Source organism: Histoplasma capsulatum, genomic scaffold (assembly GCF_000149585.1).
Source record: "Histoplasma capsulatum NAm1 scaffold_3 genomic scaffold, whole genome shotgun sequence".
Taxonomy (NCBI): Eukaryota; Fungi; Ascomycota; class Eurotiomycetes; order Onygenales; family Ajellomycetaceae; genus Histoplasma; species Histoplasma mississippiense.
This window is the reverse complement of record NW_001813980.1, coordinates 2,072,503-2,089,560: the sequence shown is the minus strand read 5'-3', so window position 1 is coordinate 2,089,560 and position 17,058 is coordinate 2,072,503. Positions and strand designations below refer to the sequence as shown.

Here is a 17,058-nt window from a genome sequence, read left to right as displayed (position 1 = left end):
ATTTGCCGTGCAGGATAATTGTTGAACAGCTCATCGCCAAACTGTTCAACATTGTTCAAGAGCAGCAGTTGGCAAAATATATGTCAGATCGTGGCCGATACAGAGGTACTTTATGAGCCACAGTAATTGACTGCTGGAAGAAGTAGTTTTGCCCCCGTAATGCCTTACAGCAGACTTCGGGGTGCCTCCGTAGGTGTTGTATCTGGATTACCAATATTACCATGCTCTGGTCAACTAACTACAAAGAAGCCGAGGAGTATCTACTATGGGCGGAACCTTCAATCCCAGATGGCGACAGCAACACCGCCTTCGTTTTCAAGGGGACAACAATATCGCGAAACATTGCATTCTAGTCCCTGTCCTCTATATCTTGTCATGGGCAATCATGGGTGAAAATTCAAAATTGAAGCTCCTGCGATTCCTAGCTGGCAACTCTCACACTCGGACACACACATCGAATTCTGCGACGGCCGTCAACGCTCCAAAAGTGGAACTAGAGAAGACAGACTCCCCCGCAAGAGAGACTCTCATAGAGCAAGCTTCCGTCTTCCTCGAAGATGAGTCCATACGAGATGCCCCTGCCGATAAAAAGATTGCGTTCCTCGAGTCTAAAGGGTTGGAAAATGCGGACATCCAAAAACTGCTCCGTGTTCCAAGAAGCCCCGAGTCTACAAATACAGGCGCGAAGTCGCCATCTATATCTACAGATTCCGTGAAGCACATACCATCCAGTGCTCAGATAGCTCATGTGGATACATCTAGTGCGACTTCACCGTCGCCTCCTTCAAACAGCCCAAGCCCTCCAACGACAACAACACCGCCAATTATCACATACCCCGAATTCCTCCTCCACACCCAGAAACCACCACCCCTAGTTACCTTGCAGGGTGTTATGTACACGCTTTATGGTGCTGGCGGGCTTGCTGCTACATTATATGCCGCTAGCCAGTTCCTTATCAATCCAATGTTGGCGGAGCTGTCACGCGCCCGACATGAATTAGCCGAAACAACCCAACGCAACCTCAGTACTCTGAATGAAAAGCTCGAAAACACGGTTTCCTCAATTCCGCCGCCGCCCATCCACCAGCATTCCTCGCAGCATGAACAGGATTTAATCGATGACGATTCCGTGTCCATAATCTCAGATCCAACAGAGCTGTTCCACAGGGACATTGCAACACAAACATCCCCGGAACTCTCACCCAATCCCACATTGCCAATCGATGGGCCTCAACGCTGCCGACCTTCCATCATCAGAGAAGACTGTGGATACTCATGTGAAACGTCTACAATCTATATCTTCACAATTGGCTGATTACCTATCCGAAGAGGAGAACTCTGGCATCACACATAACAGTACCGAGAAGTCTCTCGGTGAATTGAAGAACTACCTAGACGGACTGATCTACAACAATCCTTCACCGTATTTGTGCTCGAACCTATATAGACTATATAACGACAATTCCGGATCAATAAGTGGGAATTTCAGTGATGTGAATGAAGAAGCGGATGCGATTTCAGCTTTCAAAGCGGAAATTCGAAGTGTCAAAGGAACATTGCTAAGTGCAAGGAATTTCCCTGCTGGTGGAGGAATCAGAGCCCCAGTTCCAAACACGGGTGCCCGGTAGCCCGGTAGAATCAATTTTTATTTCCTGCTTTTCCCTTCATGTGTCTGATGTTTCCCCCTATTATATCCGTTTGAGAGAGCGCGTGCGAACCAATATGGTCATGTCCCCATTTCTCAGGCGCAATTCCTGTATATCCTTTATATCAGTTTCCTTCTTATATACATATTTTAATTTGTCATCAAACTGTCAATGAACCTTACAAGCAGGATCATTCTGGGTCAATGTATTCATTTCATTTCCTTTTACCTGTGAACTCGGTGTTCTCAAATTTCTACTCAATTTTCCCGTTCACTTTTAAACCAATGTTTATATGGCATATATTTCATTTTGCATTAATTATACACTCATTGGTGTTATCAATCATCTGTGAAGGTATACGTTAGCCAACATGTTGCGAAAAGCTTCAACGCCAAACCCACTTTGTTAGGCCGTAAGAGATGGCAAGTTGGTAAAGCGATGGGAACTTAAAGCCACTGTACAGTAAATATAGCTCTGTGGCCTTACAACTATATATACAACAGGATTTGAATCAGGATGATCTACAACCCACTATGCACCATTCACCTGAGTGCCGACGTCGCGTCTACAATTTCAGCCAATTAAAGCAATGTCAACCGCCTAATGGACTCTGGGTCACGTTGGAGGCTACCACCAGGATTGTCTTCCCTGCCTTCTGTTTCTTTGCCCAAAGCCTGGTAATTGTGTATTTCGTAAAACTGACCCGGAAAGGCTCTCTCCTCCGCATCGCCGGGTTCGCCTGCGTTGTCACTGCCCAGTACTTCTTTCACACCTCCTCTGTCATCTGCATTGACAATACCATTTTCAACGGCTCCTCCTTAGCCACGATGTCCTCAGCGTTGCTTGCACATTGCAGTAATATTTTGTTCATCAATCCCATCGATGCCCAGCATACTCCACGGTTGTGGCTACTGCTTTCTGTCCTAATAGGTTTGAGAGGTTGGGTTAACGTCTATAGATGTTAGTGGACGGAGCGGTTTTATGCACACAACCTTATGACTATACCTCAATCCCATATAAGAATAGGGAAAAAGTAGAAAATAGTCGGTAAAAGAAGAAAGGACCAATGTTATCCTCAAACAATCAAACATTTTGGAATTACATTTTGAACATTCGAACAAAACAACAACTTCAAATTGATATTCATATTCGAACGAAAAAGACAAAGAAAAAGACAAAAAAGATGTAGAAGAGACAACAATATATATGTTCACGGTTTCAACCTTCCCTCCATTTTGGACTTACGTTTACTTCTGATAAATGAGACGCCTGAACAAAGGAAGGCGTCGTATAAATGAGAAAGACGTTGAAAAACGAAAACGAAAGAACGAAAACGAAACCGTAGATTTGAAAACAGTTTATAATCGCTAAATTCAAGGCGTCGCTCTGCTCATGCCAATCAACCGTTTCACACCAACCTAAGTTGCAAAATAGTAAAGTCGTTAGCCACATCCTTCATCTCATGTATTCATTGTATGGAATACAATGAACGCTGCCCGAATTACTGGGGGAAAAAAAGAAGAGAAAACTCACCATCCAATTCCCACACTCATCGTTCCGATTAGTGAAAATATCCAAATGTATCGACTGCGCCGTTTCGTAATCGCGGGCCTGCAGCGCCCGCGCAAGTTCAGCCATGCTCTCTACCGTAGCAGGCTTAAGCAGATCTTCATTGTTCAAGTGGTCAAAGAGTATATTCAGTCGTCGCTCTGCGTCGTTGACCTGCGCCTTAAACGAGGTTGGTGCACGCGCTTTGACACGCTGCATGTCTGCAGAAAGGATTTCGAAGATTGGCTGAGCGTTGGCAGGAATGTGGGAGCGGTCCCCGGGTGCTGTTTCGAGTTATTGTTTTACTCGTACTTAGTTTTGATGTACAAGGGTATTGTATTATAAATATATTTGGGGGGGATGTGAAACTTACGATATTTCGCAGCTGGGGCTGATTTCCTCTGCGATTGTGCAGTTCCTGGTCGCGAAACCGGTGAAGAACCTGGAGGTGGAGGCTGGTGCAAGGGCTGATGATCTGGTCTTGCCGCCGTAGGGGCCCTAGGTGGCGCGTATGGCCCATGTGCAGGAGGAGGAGGATGTTGGTACGCATATGGAGATTGGGCTGGCGCAGGTGCAGGAGGCCCAGTGGGCGGTGGTGCCGCAACCGCCGGTCGAGGAGGTTGAGGAGCAGATGGTTGCGCTGCAGGGCTTGGCGCATATCGATTGGAGGGCGGTGGTCCGGTTGGAGGTGCATTGTAAGGCGAAGGCCCACGAGGGATTTGAGGAACGTTCATCCCTGGCCCAGTTGGGGCATGCTGGGTGGTTGGGGTATATGCGCTTGAAGTTGAGGGAGGTCTTTCGGGTGCTTGGAATCCATGCGGCTGGCCCATTGCTGGAGGTGATGTCATTCGCGGGGGAGCTGGGCCTCTGGGTGGAGGTGGGACTGCCATCGAGGTCCTTTGTCTAGGGGGTGGAGGCTGGTGAGGGGACATCGTTTGGGGGGATTGTGAAGGTTGTGGGGGTTGCTGGTGAGGGAAGGGTGAGCTGATGGTAGCAGCAGCTGCGCTCGGGGTACCGCGCCGTGGTGTTGGAGCTTTGGCAAACCCTTCAGGCAAATCATTCCAGGCTGGAAGATTCGTTGCCTGTGTGTAAGATGTAACCGTTGATGGTGATTGATTGGCAGCACGGGGTGGTGGGGCGATGTTTGATTGCTGGGCAGTTCCGAATGCTTGTGGTGGGCCTCCAAGAGGAACCGTTGGTTGATGTTGTTGCGACGGTTGATAGCCAGCTGGAAAATAAGCAGATGAGGCGCCTGCTGGAGCATATGGATTGCTGACTTGCATAGGAGCTGGCGGTTTGTAAAGGTTGTTTGCTTGGGTCATGGGTGCGCTTGGGTTGTACATTCCATGAGGAACATTGAGCTGTTGAAGGGGTTTCGTAGTCAAATGGGAGGCGGCAGAGATATGCGCAGGAGCTGATCTCGCGGTAGTCTTCTCGGTAGCGAGCTTGATCCGATTTCTTGCGACCACCGCGGCAGGATGAGCTTGGGGTAGTAGGTCAAGATATCTTTCTGCGACGCCCAATTGTCCATGGGCGGCAGCGACGTCAGCATATTCAATATACTTGTCATAGAGAAGGGTAAGCTTCCAATCAGACGGCTTTTGCTTTTCTGCATCTTCAAACTTCGTCACATGGCGGAACACAGTCACTTTCTCGATTAGGCTTTGCAGGGCACGGACATGGATCGAGAAACTCGTCTCGCCGTTAGTGGCTTCCTGGATAGCCTTATTTTCGTTCTCTTGAAGTTCATCAATCCAAATTCCCACGACTTTCTCAAGCTTTGAGCTAGCCAAAAAGCAGAAAGCCGCATTTTTACGACCTTCCTTGTCGCCTTCGGCTTTGGCTTGTTCCTCAAGCCTGTCTCCTAGCGTCTCGCAGAGATCAGGGAATTCTGCATCGGTTGCAAAGGTGCAGATAGTAGCAATGGCCTCCTTCCAGTTTGCAAGGCCTGCATTATGGACAATGTCCCACAGATTTTTGCCAACGATAGCAGCCATCAATCTGAGATAGTTAGGCCCTTCCAATTGTTTCTGGAAATAGGCTTCCTGGGCTTTGTCAATGCACTTTTGGCCTCCGCATATCGCAACCATAAAAGCATCAGACATCCGGTCTTCCTGGAGACATATGTCAAGCGCCTTCTCGAAGTCTCCGAGAAGGAGCGCTCGTGTGATTCCTCTATCAGCCTCAGATTCCGAACCAGTGTAGATCTGGAACGGATTATTTGTCTTGGCACCTTTCGACGCAGACAAGTCGGTAAGGAAGTTGTCACTGTCGGCATGTGTATCGAAAATCGAAGATAACCGTTTGTGTTTCTTTACTCCTGGACCACGAGAATCTGATTCCGGCACCCCATTAGCACCCCCATCTTCACTCTTCCCCAGCCCAAGTTTCGAGAGGCTGTCAGCCGTTTCATCAACCTCGCTCGAAAAGCCCAAATAATTAATGACCTGCTTTTTTGGATTGTCGGATATCAATGTTTCAATAATCTTCCAATCAGCTCTGTCCGAATCATTTTGCGCATTTTCAATTCTAGTTTCGCATATTCTACGTAGATCGCCTGCTTTAAGAGCTTCCTCAAATGTTTGAGTGGTACTGCTGAGAATTGAATCTACTTCGAACGGAGTTATTCTGACTTTCGAGGTGCGAGAGGCAGGCTTGCTTGGGTCAGTCAAGCCGACGGAGATGACTCTACCGCCAAAGCCAAACGAAACACTGCTAGGCCTTTGCAACCATTTGGGGGCTGTTGGCAACGAGAACGTGGAAGCCTGTGGTTGTGACTGAGCCTTTGCGAAAAAGTCTTCATCGTCCACAGGTTGAACCTGGCTTGCTCCGGCCTGTGCAATGGCATCACTCTTGGTATTTTGGATAGTTTGAATGGAAATTCTACCATCAAATGAAGCTGTAGCAAACATATTCGGATTGTGTGGGTTCCATCGTGTCAGGAAAGTCCAGTTCGTCACGACGGGGAATTCACCGTATTGAACCCCGGTTTGAGGATTCCAGCAAATGGTCCGATTGTCCTTTCCACTGGACAATAGTAGATCCGGATCCTGAGCACACCACGAAAGTGATAACACTCCAGATTCATGGCCTCTCAATACCTATTTCAAGTTAGCTACTCCCCGTAAGGAAGGGGGCTGATATGGGCTTACTCTTTCAGGGGCATTGGAATTGCGCAAATCCCAAACTAAAATTAACGGATCTGTCTCAAGAGGAATAGAGGTGATAAGTTTCGTTGGCTATTTAAAAGAAGTTAACAAAAATCTGTGCATTTCAGAAAGCGAGACTTCTAATAATATGCGATGACAGTATATATACCTTTTCCGGATCCCATGCAACAGCACTAACAGCTTTCCGCCCCAAATTGTTCAAAGTTAAACTCTCCTTTTTGGTCTTGACGTCCCACACGGTTACGAAGCCTGCGCTGCTCCCAGTGACCAAAATATGCGGCACTTTCTTGTTCCAGTCAAGGCATTCAATATCGTCCAGCCTCACATTGACGTTCCCCAGTCGGAACGGATGGTCGATATTGTTCAAGTCTGAGATGAAAAGCTATATAGATAGATAGGGTATGAGAACGTGCTCCAATTGAGTAAGCCGCTTTAGGACATGGAAATACGAACCTCTCCCTTGCTTCCGCCGGTAGCTAGAAGGTTCGAGTGTCGCGGATTGAATTGAAGCGTTTTCACGGGACCGGAATGCTGCGAGGCCCTCGATACCAGCGGGTCGCTTTGATCGAACTAATATCAGTAATGCGGAAGGGTGTTGCAGCCGGTGGAAGCATATATTGATCTAGACAAACCCACCTCGCTCCGCTCAACAGCTTATCAGCATTCCAAAGATCCAACGATCCATTTTCCAATGCACCTGCGATGATACCCCTAGAACTATCCTCCGACTCTGCTCCACGGCAAGATCATGAAATCTTTACAAAACAAGCCATTAGTCCTCTCAGTGCAGTCATATATCATCTCAAATGTCCACCATTCTGACACGCACGGAAGTTAAAGTAAACCGTACCCGGACTCAGTGCTAAGTTTTGCAGCCGGCTGTAACTCCGCAGAACCTCCCTCCTGTTCCAAAGCAAGATCCCAGAGTTCCAAGTCGGTCTCGTTGGAGAAGTCCGCATCAACAGCACCGGCACGCGTTCCAGTAGCGATGTACGGGGAAGCGGAACCGGGGGACCAAGCAAAGGCCGCTGTGCGGGGGATTTCCCTTAGACGGACCATAATGGGGGGAGAAAGGGGTTTAAGCGGAACTTGGATAGGAGTCCCAGGCGGTTATGTCGTTCGCCCAGGGACGGGGAATACGTAACTAATATAAGTGACAATCTGGGGACCGGAGATCTAGTGGGTAGGAAGAAAATAAGGCGTCTCAATATGGAGAGTCGTCGTTCAGTCTCCCCGAATATTTCCGTATTCTGGTCTGGCAAGGTTGATATTGATCCAGGTGTCCTTCTGTGTGGAGGAGCCACCAACACCAGCCACGACAACTGCGCCGCATGAATCTCCACGTGACTTTCTATATCTGATCCTGGCCACAGTTTGGCCCGAAAACGATCAATGTGTATCAATTATCCTTCCAAAAGTTCAAATAAATATGTCTCTTTTCTAACAAACATATGCCCGAGAAGTTATTCATATCTCAAAGCTATATGAATACAATACTCTAAGGGCGCAATTCCCCATTCCATTCCGCCCTCCCCCGTCCCACATACTACTCCTCGCCGGAATGTCCGAATCCTCAAGACTAAAGAACACAATCTACGTCGGAGGCCTTGACCAAAGCGTCACACTTCGTACCCTGACAGAGGCCTTCCTCCCCTTTGGCGAAATCGCAGATATCTCGCTCCCCAAGCCCGAAGCTCCTTCCTCGACCGATCTACACCGGGGCTTCGGATATGTCGAGTTCGAAGACCCCCAGGATGCCAAGGAAGCCATTGACAATATGGACCAGAGCGAGTTGTACGGACGTATAATTAAAGTTGCCGCGGCGAAGCCGCAAAAGGATAGTAATGAGGGTCTGGGGAGTAAGACTGCTATTTGGCAACAGGTGAGTTTTTGCCAATATGTATTCGTTTTTCTTGAATGTATAGCTTCTCACGATGATGATAGGAGGGCTATCTGGCTCAACATGCGGTCAGCGAAGAGGACAGAGTCGCTACTGGGCAGGGCGGAGCGGGATCGAGTAACAACCGGCCCGAAGATCCCATGCAGGGCTTGGAGGGGTTGGACGTCGCTGGCCCAAAGCCCGAATAAATAATGCTTTCGGATGGTTTCCAGGATGCGCTTATAAATTTGACATTTACCATGAATGGGGGCAGTGAAAAACCATCAAATGAGAATTTGATTTCAAAAATCCTGAGGGAGACGTTACCTTGTTTCTTTTTGTGTGCGTGTATGGTATTGAAAACCCACCTTTCCAGAAAGGAGAAGGGAAAAAAGGATTATATACAAACACCAAATTTACTCCACACGCACTCACACAGACATGCCACACGCGCGGGCCTAACAATACAGATTATAAAATCGGAACACAGATCCTCCCAATCATCCTCCTCGGATCCCGCAATACACTTTGCGCCCACGATTGATGCCGTTCTTATTGGCACCAGTTTTTCTGTCATATCCCCAAAACTATCAACAAACCGTCCATTACAGGTTTCCCATTCTAGTGCTGGATATCTTCAGGCTTGGGTCGCGAGAGGCGGAGGGTCTTGTCTGTTCTGAATTTTTTGATGCTGGAGTAGATTCCTGCGCCGAGGGCGACGCTGTATTTTAAGACGCATGTGTTAGTATGTGGTTTTATGTGGAATCGGCTTTCACTTTTTATGTTCTTTCTTTCTTTTTTCATTATCCTTCTTCCAGGCGGGCATTTGTGGAGTGAGAGGGCGTTTTGATTTGGTTTTGATATGTTTTGCTTTCCTCGCGGGGTGATAATGAGAACTTCTTACCAAAGGACAGCGCCTGTATGAAGCAACGAAACAGCCAAATTAGTATATCATGTAATGAAATGTAATAATATATGGGTATTGAAAGTGCTTTATTTAAATTTGAGAACGTACCAAGCGGTAGTAATTCTGGAGGAATCTTCTTCAGGGTTCGTAGGCGCTGGGAGATGGTGTGAGCTGTGCAATTGGGTCAGCAGAGTTCCTGTCCTTCTCCTTCTTTTACGGATTGTAATTGTTGGCTGTTAATGGAGGGGAGAGAATTAAATACCACTCTGGTTTTCCTTCTAAATCGACACCTGAGTTAGCAAGGTCGCAGATTTCATGGCAGGCATAAGGCAAGTTTAAGAAGGGATAATTGACTAACGGGCAAAGGACCCAAGAGCGGCCGGGTGACCTGCATTCTCAGCGGGCGAGTAGCGAACATGGTGACTGAATATCACAGGCAGAGGGGGAAATCTCGTGGTGGTGGATATAATTGGAGTGACACACAGAGGTGGAAGCGAAGTTGATGTTGGAAACGGGCCTATATCTCGCCACCCAATGAGCAGCCAACTCTCGCCGGCTCACGGGATTTGTTAGGTCAGACCACTCAAGCCAACCAAACCTCATCTCTTTTCTTCGAACATTCAACGTCAAACGTTTGCCATCTTCAACATCACTGTTTACTGTGGTTATTACCAACGCAATTGTCGCACCAATCACTACCATCTACAACATGAGCCCCATCCCAGACGCCGACCCCGACGAACCCGTCGAAACCAAGCCGTTCAAATTCGTTACTGGTAAGAACATCGCCCTCTTTCTCTCTCGAACACACAACCTGTTGATGAAAGAACTCCTCAGCTAACTAAGTCGTCCCCGCAACAGCCGGTATGTAATAAAGAGCGAAATGAGCTTTAGGATAAGGAGCACAATCATTTCCCCATGGTTTCCCCTACATTCCGAAGAACCCATTAAAAAAACCCCGACTTTAAAGGTCAAATAGAAACTGACCTTGCCACGGTAAAACAAACAATAAGGCTACGATGCCCGTTTCCCCAATCAAAACCAGTAAGATTTATCCAATTTGTCCATAAAGCGATTATGATTAAATTTTTCAATTCTTTCTCGATATTGTTCATCGTTGTCGCATGGAGAGCTCGTTTAACTTACTAAAGTGCTCTTTGAAAACCACAGAACGAAACACTGCTGGCAAAATTATGTCGACTACCACAAGTGCATCATAGCCAAGGGTGAAGACTTCCGCCCTTGCAAACAGGTAAGAATGACGCAAAATCTACTCCATACCACGACCATGTCTCCAATATTGCCACGCGTCATTACCTGTATATGCCCAGACCAAGACGATCGATAATAGTATAACGATATTGACATATTGTCTCTCTTGCCTTCTCTAGTTCTATCTCGCATACAGATCACTCTGCCCGAAGGGTTGGACCGACAGATGGGATGACCAACGCGGTATGTTTTCAGCCCTGATATCAAGTTCGAACTCATAAGGACCTACATATATATATTAATCTGTCTCCTGTCAAATAGAAGCCGGCAACTTCCCCGCCCGTCTCGATCGGTAGTCAATGTGGATTATATTAAAAGAGTCCGTTGTCGATGAATTATAAGGGATTGAAAGGAATTTTTGTTTTATTTTAAACAAATGGAGATGGACAATAAAAAATAAAAATAAAATAAAAAAAAAGGGATCAGTGGACACAAGCTCTGTATCAAATATGTCAACATAACACGAGACATCTATGAATTATTCCCCTGTACATGAGTGCAAACTCACCTCTCAGACGCCCACCCCCCCACATTTTTGTAATAGTAGAAAATGGTCAATTAATGGTCAATCAGCAACTTTGAGAGGAACTTCCAATGCATATACAGGATATATTTTCAAAAAAGTACGTTTAGGAAGTTGTCTATTCTCACGTTATCTTCTTTACTTCAATTTTGATTGCAATTTTGATTTGAGAAAAGACGGCGCAAAATATTCAGTTCTTCCTGCCTATCCTCGATAGTTTTCATTCGTGGGAGTGATATGTCATTTTATTAGACTCTTAAAATAACAAGATGAGCAGACAAATCACAATGAATGACATGTGTAGCTCGCGAAGGTTGAACTCTTGTTTTCTACATGATTATCTCATTCATCCCGGGCCCCTAGCTACAAGAATAACGAACAATTACTATTTTTCTATTTAGAAAAAAGGCAAGAAGGCTTTTTCAAAGGCGGGTTTATCTATACCATTAATGTAGGATATCTATCTCTGGGACCTCCGTTTTAGAATCTTCAACGTCCATGTTCGTCCTCTATATAGGTCTATAAGTTTGTTCAAACGAAAAAGCATAAGGTATTTGTAGCGCAGCTGTAGCTGTTGATCCTTTGCGAAGAGATCATGGGGAAAATTTCGCAAGGTTAGATAGATGAAGTTCTTATCACGTCGTAAAGAGATAGAAATGTCACTGGGATATCCATATAAACTGGGCATCCAGATTATAACTAGAGGAGTTGACATCGAGTTAAGCTGTTGGGTGATAGAAAGAGGAACGGAAACCGGGAATATAAAATTGAGGCGTAGTGAGGAGACACTGTTTGATCCAATCTAAAGCCAAGGATTAGGTGGTCGTCGTCACCCGCGGGTCAGGTATTTTCTTTACCCGTTTTGCCCTTTTTCTTTCAGGTGTTAGAGAATAGCGTCCTCAGTCCGCGGAAACAAGGCACGGTATATTTTCTTATGCTCTTCCAAAAACAAGAACGTAGCAATAGTTTGCGGTGCCAGGCGGATAAAACTAGGAGTCCAGCCCCGGAACATCCACGAAAACCCTTCTTTCCTAAACACCTCCTTCAACAGGCCAAGGATGCCTTGGCCCCTCGACTCCGCAGGGCTCGCCGTCATGATCCTCGTCTTTATCACATCGACGGGACTACATATAGATGTCGCCACGAACCCGGCCATGAGCGAAGCGGTGAAGTGCGTGTTGATGTTATCCGACATGCCAAAGTGTTTGATGCATATGTCCTTGAAGGTATCGTATGTAGATAGCTGGGAAGCGTTCATGAGGACCGCGCGGGCTGAATTCGGCCACAGACCGCGGAATAGGCTTGATGGGCCCTCCGAGCTGACCATCTGCACCAGTCCGTGTAACGCGTGTTTGTAGTTTCGTCTTTTGGCTGGGGGAAGGCCTGCGTCGGATTGCATGCGGACGTTGAGAACGTCAGCCGGGTTACCTACCAGCCCGCCAGCGAAGCCTGCAGTTGAAGCCATGAGGACAAGGGTGGGTAGAGAAGGGGAAGATTCCGCAGAGCTAAAATACGATTTCAGCTCTTCATAGATTCCGAACCGGGTGGTTGAGTATGTGATTGCGCGAAGGAGGGAGGCGGAGAGCTAGTTTCGTTCATCCATCAGTGTGTTTTTCTCCGGTTGTACTTAGATGCACCACAACGTGCTCGGGATAGATACAAACGCACACCGTTGTATAGACCCAGGACTCCATTATTCTTGACTATGTGAGCGGCAGTCCTGAGCATGCCAGCTGGATCCCCTGGCTTACGGGTTTGGAGGCGGACCTATAACCAGTAGAGATAATTACTTACTGCGCTTTTAAAATCGACAAGTAAAAAGCGCTTAGAGTGATAGTACCTTCACTATAAGAATTTTTTGCAACAAACGTCAGTCAAACGTATCCTAAGCACGGCAGAAATGAAAAAATGGGAATGCGACATACATAGATCCAAGGGATGCGTTGTTGCGGTCGCCATGCAAGACGCAGAACCTCCGAACCAGAAGGGATAATGGCGTGGGGGGGGCGGCTGTTGAGCAGGCGAGGGTTCAGAGCCCTTCATATTGTCGCTATCTGCCATTGTAGCAATTCAGCAGTGCACACATACATCCCGTCCGTTGCTGGGCCGAGGGTGTGTCGAAGTTTTCGTTCTATATATTTTTATATCTTGAGGCCAAGGACGAGCGCACCCTGGCCCATAAATAATTCTCACCCGCCGTCCTGGCGCCACCCAAGATTTAACAATTGGCGCCGTCTATTGGTTCAACCGGGATTTAGCTGACAGCTATGGTAACTACTAACTGGATAACGGTTCGAGCAAATTCGTGATTTCCGCGACACCAGCTAAAATTTGTTATTTAACTCTGTCCCGGACTGGATCAAGGGGAACGGACGAGCACCGACAGAAGGCCTAGAGATATGAGACTGCTTGCCACTGGCCGGATTCTGCGGCTGGCCTCTAACCAGGGGCATGCCACAGCAAAATCCTCAAGATATTATCGCCCTGCGCGGAGCCAATTGACTCCCCTCGTCAACTCAAGATCCAACAGCTCGACATCAACAGGGGCAGAAGCAGCGGCTGCAGACTCAGCCCCAGTGGGAGCTCTAGGGCAATCGAAATCCCGGCCTGATCGCCAGGTATCAACAGCCAGGCCGGCCCAGGAGGGCATCAAAGACGGAGACAAAATTCACCATGTCGACGAATGGACCAATACACCGGGCAATATTCTGTCCCATATCGGACGTCGCCTCTATCTAGATGAAAACCACCCTCTTTCTATTACGCGCCAGCTCATAGAGAGCCAATTCACGGGGCCAGAGTTTGGGAACTATGCTGAACCTAACCCCATCGTCTCGACGGCGCAGAACTTTGATATCCTCGGGTTCCCTGCGAATCATCCTGGGCGAAGTAGGACGGATACATACTATGTAAACAAAACTACTGTTTTGAGGACGCATACGAGTGCTCACCAGCACAGTTATTTCCAGCGCCTGGGCTTGAATGAGAAAGCATGCCCGGACGAGGAGGGATATACGGTCATTGCAGATGTTTACAGACGAGATGCTATTGACCGCAGCCATTACCCAGTCTTCCACCAAATGGAGTGCGCAAGATTATGGAAGCGTCCTCGAGAAGACCCCTTGAAATACTCGCCGCAAACCGCAGATACCATAATGAATGACGCCAATAAGATCCCCGCTCACAATGTTAAAGTCGAAGATCCGAACCCAACCATACACCCCCAAAGAAACCCGTTGCAAGCAGAACATCTCAGTGTCCAAGAGACGGAAGCGATCGCGGCCCATCTCAAACGCTCTCTGGAGCGACTTGTCATTAAAATCTTCACCGCAGCGCGTGAAGGAACTCCAGAATCCGCCCACACGGATCAGGAACCCCTCAAAGTCCGCTGGGTCGAAGCCTACTTCCCATTCACCAGCCCATCTTGGGAACTCGAGGTATTCTGGCAAGGCGACTGGCTTGAGGTCCTCGGTTGCGGTGTCGTCAAGCAAGAACTCCTCATCTCCGCTGGCGTCCCACACCGCGTCGGCTGGGCCTTCGGCCTCGGGCTCGAGCGCATCGCTATGCTCCTCTTCAATATCCCGGACATCCGCCTCTTCTGGTCCCGGGATCCGCGCTTCCTCTCCCAATTCCAAGCAGGTAAAATCTCCCGCTTCGTCCCCTTCTCCAAACACCCTGCATGCTACAAGGACGTTGCATTTTGGTTACCACCTTCAGCTGCTGCTGCTGCGGGCGGTCGCATGCCATTCCATGAAAACGATATAATGGAAATTGTGCGTGATATTGCCGGAGATTTAGTAGAGGATGTGCAGCTTGTCGATGAATTTTCACATCCGAAGACAGGACGGAAGAGTTTATGCTATCGGGTTAACTACCGGAGTTTGGAGAGGACCCTGACGAACGAGGAGACGAATAAGTTGCATGAAATGGTGAGGAGGAAGTTAGTGGAGAAGGCTGGTGTGGAGATAAGATGATGAATGGCGATTCTAGATGTACAGTATCTATATGGACGGCTTTGTTTGGAGGGTATACATCTTGTTTGATTCTTTTTACATACAATACCGTGTACTTTTAGAAAAATGCTTTCAGGCTCATGGCTTGTTGGATAACAATAAGTCCCACCCCCAGGCCACGCCTCATTCTAATAAAAATATATTTGAAAGGGTCACAAATAAAGGAAGGCTAAAAGCTGAAGAAGAAAATGAAATCCACCATATCGCATCGTACTACCGGTCCCAAGCCTGGCAGTGAGGATGATGAACACATTAAGAGAGGAGAGATATATAATAATAATAATAATAATAGGAAAATGGGATGAAAAAAAGAATAATGAAAGAGAAGCAAATGAAAATGGAGATAATAAATATACAAGAGAGACTAGGAAAATGAGGGATATATGGATGAATGTATGTATGAGCTCAACATAGAAGTACCTCTCAAAGCAGTGAAGATGATGAATGTACCAGATAGGAAAAACGCCATCGTCCGTGATTTTTCTTCCATTTTATTCAAGATATCTTTTTTTCCTGTCCGCGTTGAATACATGCATGGATATTATACAGAGAATAGAGTGAGGCAAATGAATGGGCCAAAAGGGATTGTAGCTATAATCGGAAATGTGTGGGTTTCTGGTAGGAGAAACGAGACTATCGCCTTCAATATCTGTATTGTGGTTGAGATAGCGGCGACGTTGTATGATCGAGCAGCGAAGAGGGGGACAAGTGGTCCTGTATCGACTCGCAAATTGTATCGACTCGCAAATTGTATGAGTTCGTTCTTAGGAGTTTTTTACAACTCCGACTTTCGCAGCCTGTAATTTTGCGAATCGTATCGTGTCAGCTTTGTTCAGTAGTAAATCATGGGGGGGTAGCATCCTACCCTTAGTGTACGGCCATTAAGGATGAATCCTTTAGTTTGGGTGTGCAGCACGTCTCCATCCTCCTTTCCTTCCGCAGCAGCCATGAAGGTTGCCTCGTGTAATTTTGGATCAAACTTCTGAGGCTTGCCGTCTACCAGCTCGGAAGGGTCGAATCTCTCCAACCCATGTTTGTTCAATGTACTGAACAGGACACGCTCGGTCATCCGAAGGCCAGATACCAGTTCCGCCAGTTCTTTGTTTTCCTGCTCGCCCGGACCAGAGATCTTTTCTACAGGGACGGCAGCGAGAGCGCGGTCGAGATTATCAATTGAATCGAGGAGGTCTGTTGCGAATCTCTGGATAGCAAAAGACCGGGCAGTCTCTATCTCCCTGCGTGTGCGTTCTTGAAGATTTCGGAAATCGGCAACGGAGCGGAGATATTTATCCTATAATTAGGGTTTCAATATGTTAGATACTTGTTTCCTTTGAAATTGTATTGTAATGTCTTCCAGAAGGACGACCACCATTAAAGAAGCATAAAAATTAATGAGACGGACGCAAACAGGCCTCATACCTTGAGATCAACAATTTCCTTTTTGGCAGCTTCGAGCTCCTTTTTAACAAGTTCTTCAGCATCTTCTGTTTTCTTTTCGTTGCCATTCTTTTCTGAGGCGGATTCTTTCTTGGGGTCCACTCCCTCGGACTCCGTAGATGAATATCGCCGGAATAATCGTGGAGGAAAAGGCTTTATAGATTGCGAAAGAGGTTGCAAATATGCAGGTCTTGTTGCGGGAATAGCACGGTTGGATGTATAACGAATAGACAACGCAGACTTTGCAGTCTGGCATTGCCGTATCATATTTCTCGAGATCATGATGTGCAGGTATGGAATATAGTCTACGGTGCAACCGGAGTTAATTGTATAGAAGGGTGTTAAGAGGTTTGGGAGTGGTGGGGGACGAATATTTTGAAATCTATGGACTACTGGAAAAGGAAATTCGAATCTTGCGATGAAATTATAAAATCCAGAATCTGACGGCTGAACATTATTCCGGGCGGAGCTAAGTTCAACCATTGACTCAAAACGCAGCTTCAATCTTCAGTTCACCTTCGGCTTCTGCTTGGGATATATATGTGTGAAGAAAGAATACTTCTTATATCATTCATCCTCTGACCCATCCTCCCATAAACTTCATCAAGTATACGTACAACATAACATCATGGATACTAGTAGTAGGTAACAAAACTCAAAACA

The 17,058-nt window shown here is 46.9% G+C and overlaps 9 protein-coding genes across 9 annotated transcripts; 4 read left to right on the top strand and 5 right to left on the bottom strand.

Annotated features, from left to right (window-relative positions):
* Positions 1 to 385: 385 nt before the first annotated feature.
* HCAG_03766 (predicted protein) lies at positions 386 to 1,315 on the top strand (the record flags this gene model as incomplete). Its single annotated transcript, XM_001541618.1, has 1 exon — positions 386 to 1,315. The coding sequence occupies one exon, from the start codon at positions 386 to 388 to the stop codon at positions 1,313 to 1,315; it is 930 nt and encodes a 309-aa protein (XP_001541668.1).
* A 426-nt stretch (positions 1,316 to 1,741) lies between these two features.
* Positions 1,742 to 2,759, bottom strand: HCAG_03765 (predicted protein; the record flags this gene model as incomplete). The annotated part of the gene is made up of 4 exons (XM_001541617.1): positions 1,742 to 1,754; positions 1,973 to 1,992; positions 2,419 to 2,569; positions 2,749 to 2,759. 4 exons carry the CDS (start codon positions 2,757 to 2,759, stop codon positions 1,742 to 1,744), a joined length of 195 nt encoding a protein of 64 aa, XP_001541667.1.
* A 260-nt stretch (positions 2,760 to 3,019) lies between these two features.
* Positions 3,020 to 7,423, bottom strand: HCAG_03764 (conserved hypothetical protein; the record flags this gene model as incomplete). Its single annotated transcript, XM_001541616.1, has 8 exons — positions 3,020 to 3,064; positions 3,180 to 3,478; positions 3,568 to 6,295; positions 6,347 to 6,433; positions 6,513 to 6,746; positions 6,818 to 6,934; positions 6,997 to 7,075; positions 7,215 to 7,423. The coding sequence occupies 8 exons, from the start codon at positions 7,421 to 7,423 to the stop codon at positions 3,020 to 3,022; spliced, it is 3,798 nt and encodes a 1,265-aa protein (XP_001541666.1).
* A 502-nt stretch (positions 7,424 to 7,925) lies between these two features.
* HCAG_03763 (conserved hypothetical protein) lies at positions 7,926 to 8,452 on the top strand (the record flags this gene model as incomplete). The annotated part of the gene is made up of 2 exons (XM_001541615.1): positions 7,926 to 8,246; positions 8,309 to 8,452. 2 exons carry the CDS (start codon positions 7,926 to 7,928, stop codon positions 8,450 to 8,452), a joined length of 465 nt encoding a protein of 154 aa, XP_001541665.1.
* A 412-nt stretch (positions 8,453 to 8,864) lies between these two features.
* Positions 8,865 to 9,568, bottom strand: HCAG_03762 (predicted protein; the record flags this gene model as incomplete). The annotated part of the gene is made up of 5 exons (XM_001541614.1): positions 8,865 to 8,964; positions 9,148 to 9,160; positions 9,259 to 9,321; positions 9,413 to 9,428; positions 9,509 to 9,568. 5 exons carry the CDS (start codon positions 9,566 to 9,568, stop codon positions 8,865 to 8,867), a joined length of 252 nt encoding a protein of 83 aa, XP_001541664.1.
* A 291-nt stretch (positions 9,569 to 9,859) lies between these two features.
* On the top strand, positions 9,860 to 10,718 carry HCAG_03761 (cytochrome c oxidase polypeptide VIb; the record flags this gene model as incomplete). Its single annotated transcript, XM_001541613.1, has 5 exons — positions 9,860 to 9,926; positions 10,164 to 10,194; positions 10,321 to 10,402; positions 10,542 to 10,605; positions 10,684 to 10,718. 5 exons carry the CDS (start codon positions 9,860 to 9,862, stop codon positions 10,716 to 10,718), a joined length of 279 nt encoding a protein of 92 aa, XP_001541663.1.
* Positions 10,719 to 11,828: 1,110 nt separating this feature from the next.
* HCAG_03760 (hypothetical protein) lies at positions 11,829 to 13,006 on the bottom strand (the record flags this gene model as incomplete). Its single annotated transcript, XM_001541612.1, has 4 exons — positions 11,829 to 12,530; positions 12,614 to 12,712; positions 12,786 to 12,790; positions 12,871 to 13,006. The coding sequence occupies 4 exons, from the start codon at positions 13,004 to 13,006 to the stop codon at positions 11,829 to 11,831; spliced, it is 942 nt and encodes a 313-aa protein (XP_001541662.1).
* Positions 13,007 to 13,344: 338 nt separating this feature from the next.
* HCAG_03759 (hypothetical protein) lies at positions 13,345 to 15,196 on the top strand (the record flags this gene model as incomplete). Its single annotated transcript, XM_001541611.1, has 2 exons — positions 13,345 to 14,885; positions 15,109 to 15,196. 2 exons carry the CDS (start codon positions 13,345 to 13,347, stop codon positions 15,194 to 15,196), a joined length of 1,629 nt encoding a protein of 542 aa, XP_001541661.1.
* A 526-nt stretch (positions 15,197 to 15,722) lies between these two features.
* On the bottom strand, positions 15,723 to 16,677 carry HCAG_03758 (predicted protein; the record flags this gene model as incomplete). Its single annotated transcript, XM_001541610.1, has 3 exons — positions 15,723 to 15,755; positions 15,824 to 16,249; positions 16,378 to 16,677. The coding sequence occupies 3 exons, from the start codon at positions 16,675 to 16,677 to the stop codon at positions 15,723 to 15,725; spliced, it is 759 nt and encodes a 252-aa protein (XP_001541660.1).
* Between the last annotated feature and the right edge of the window lie 381 nt (positions 16,678 to 17,058).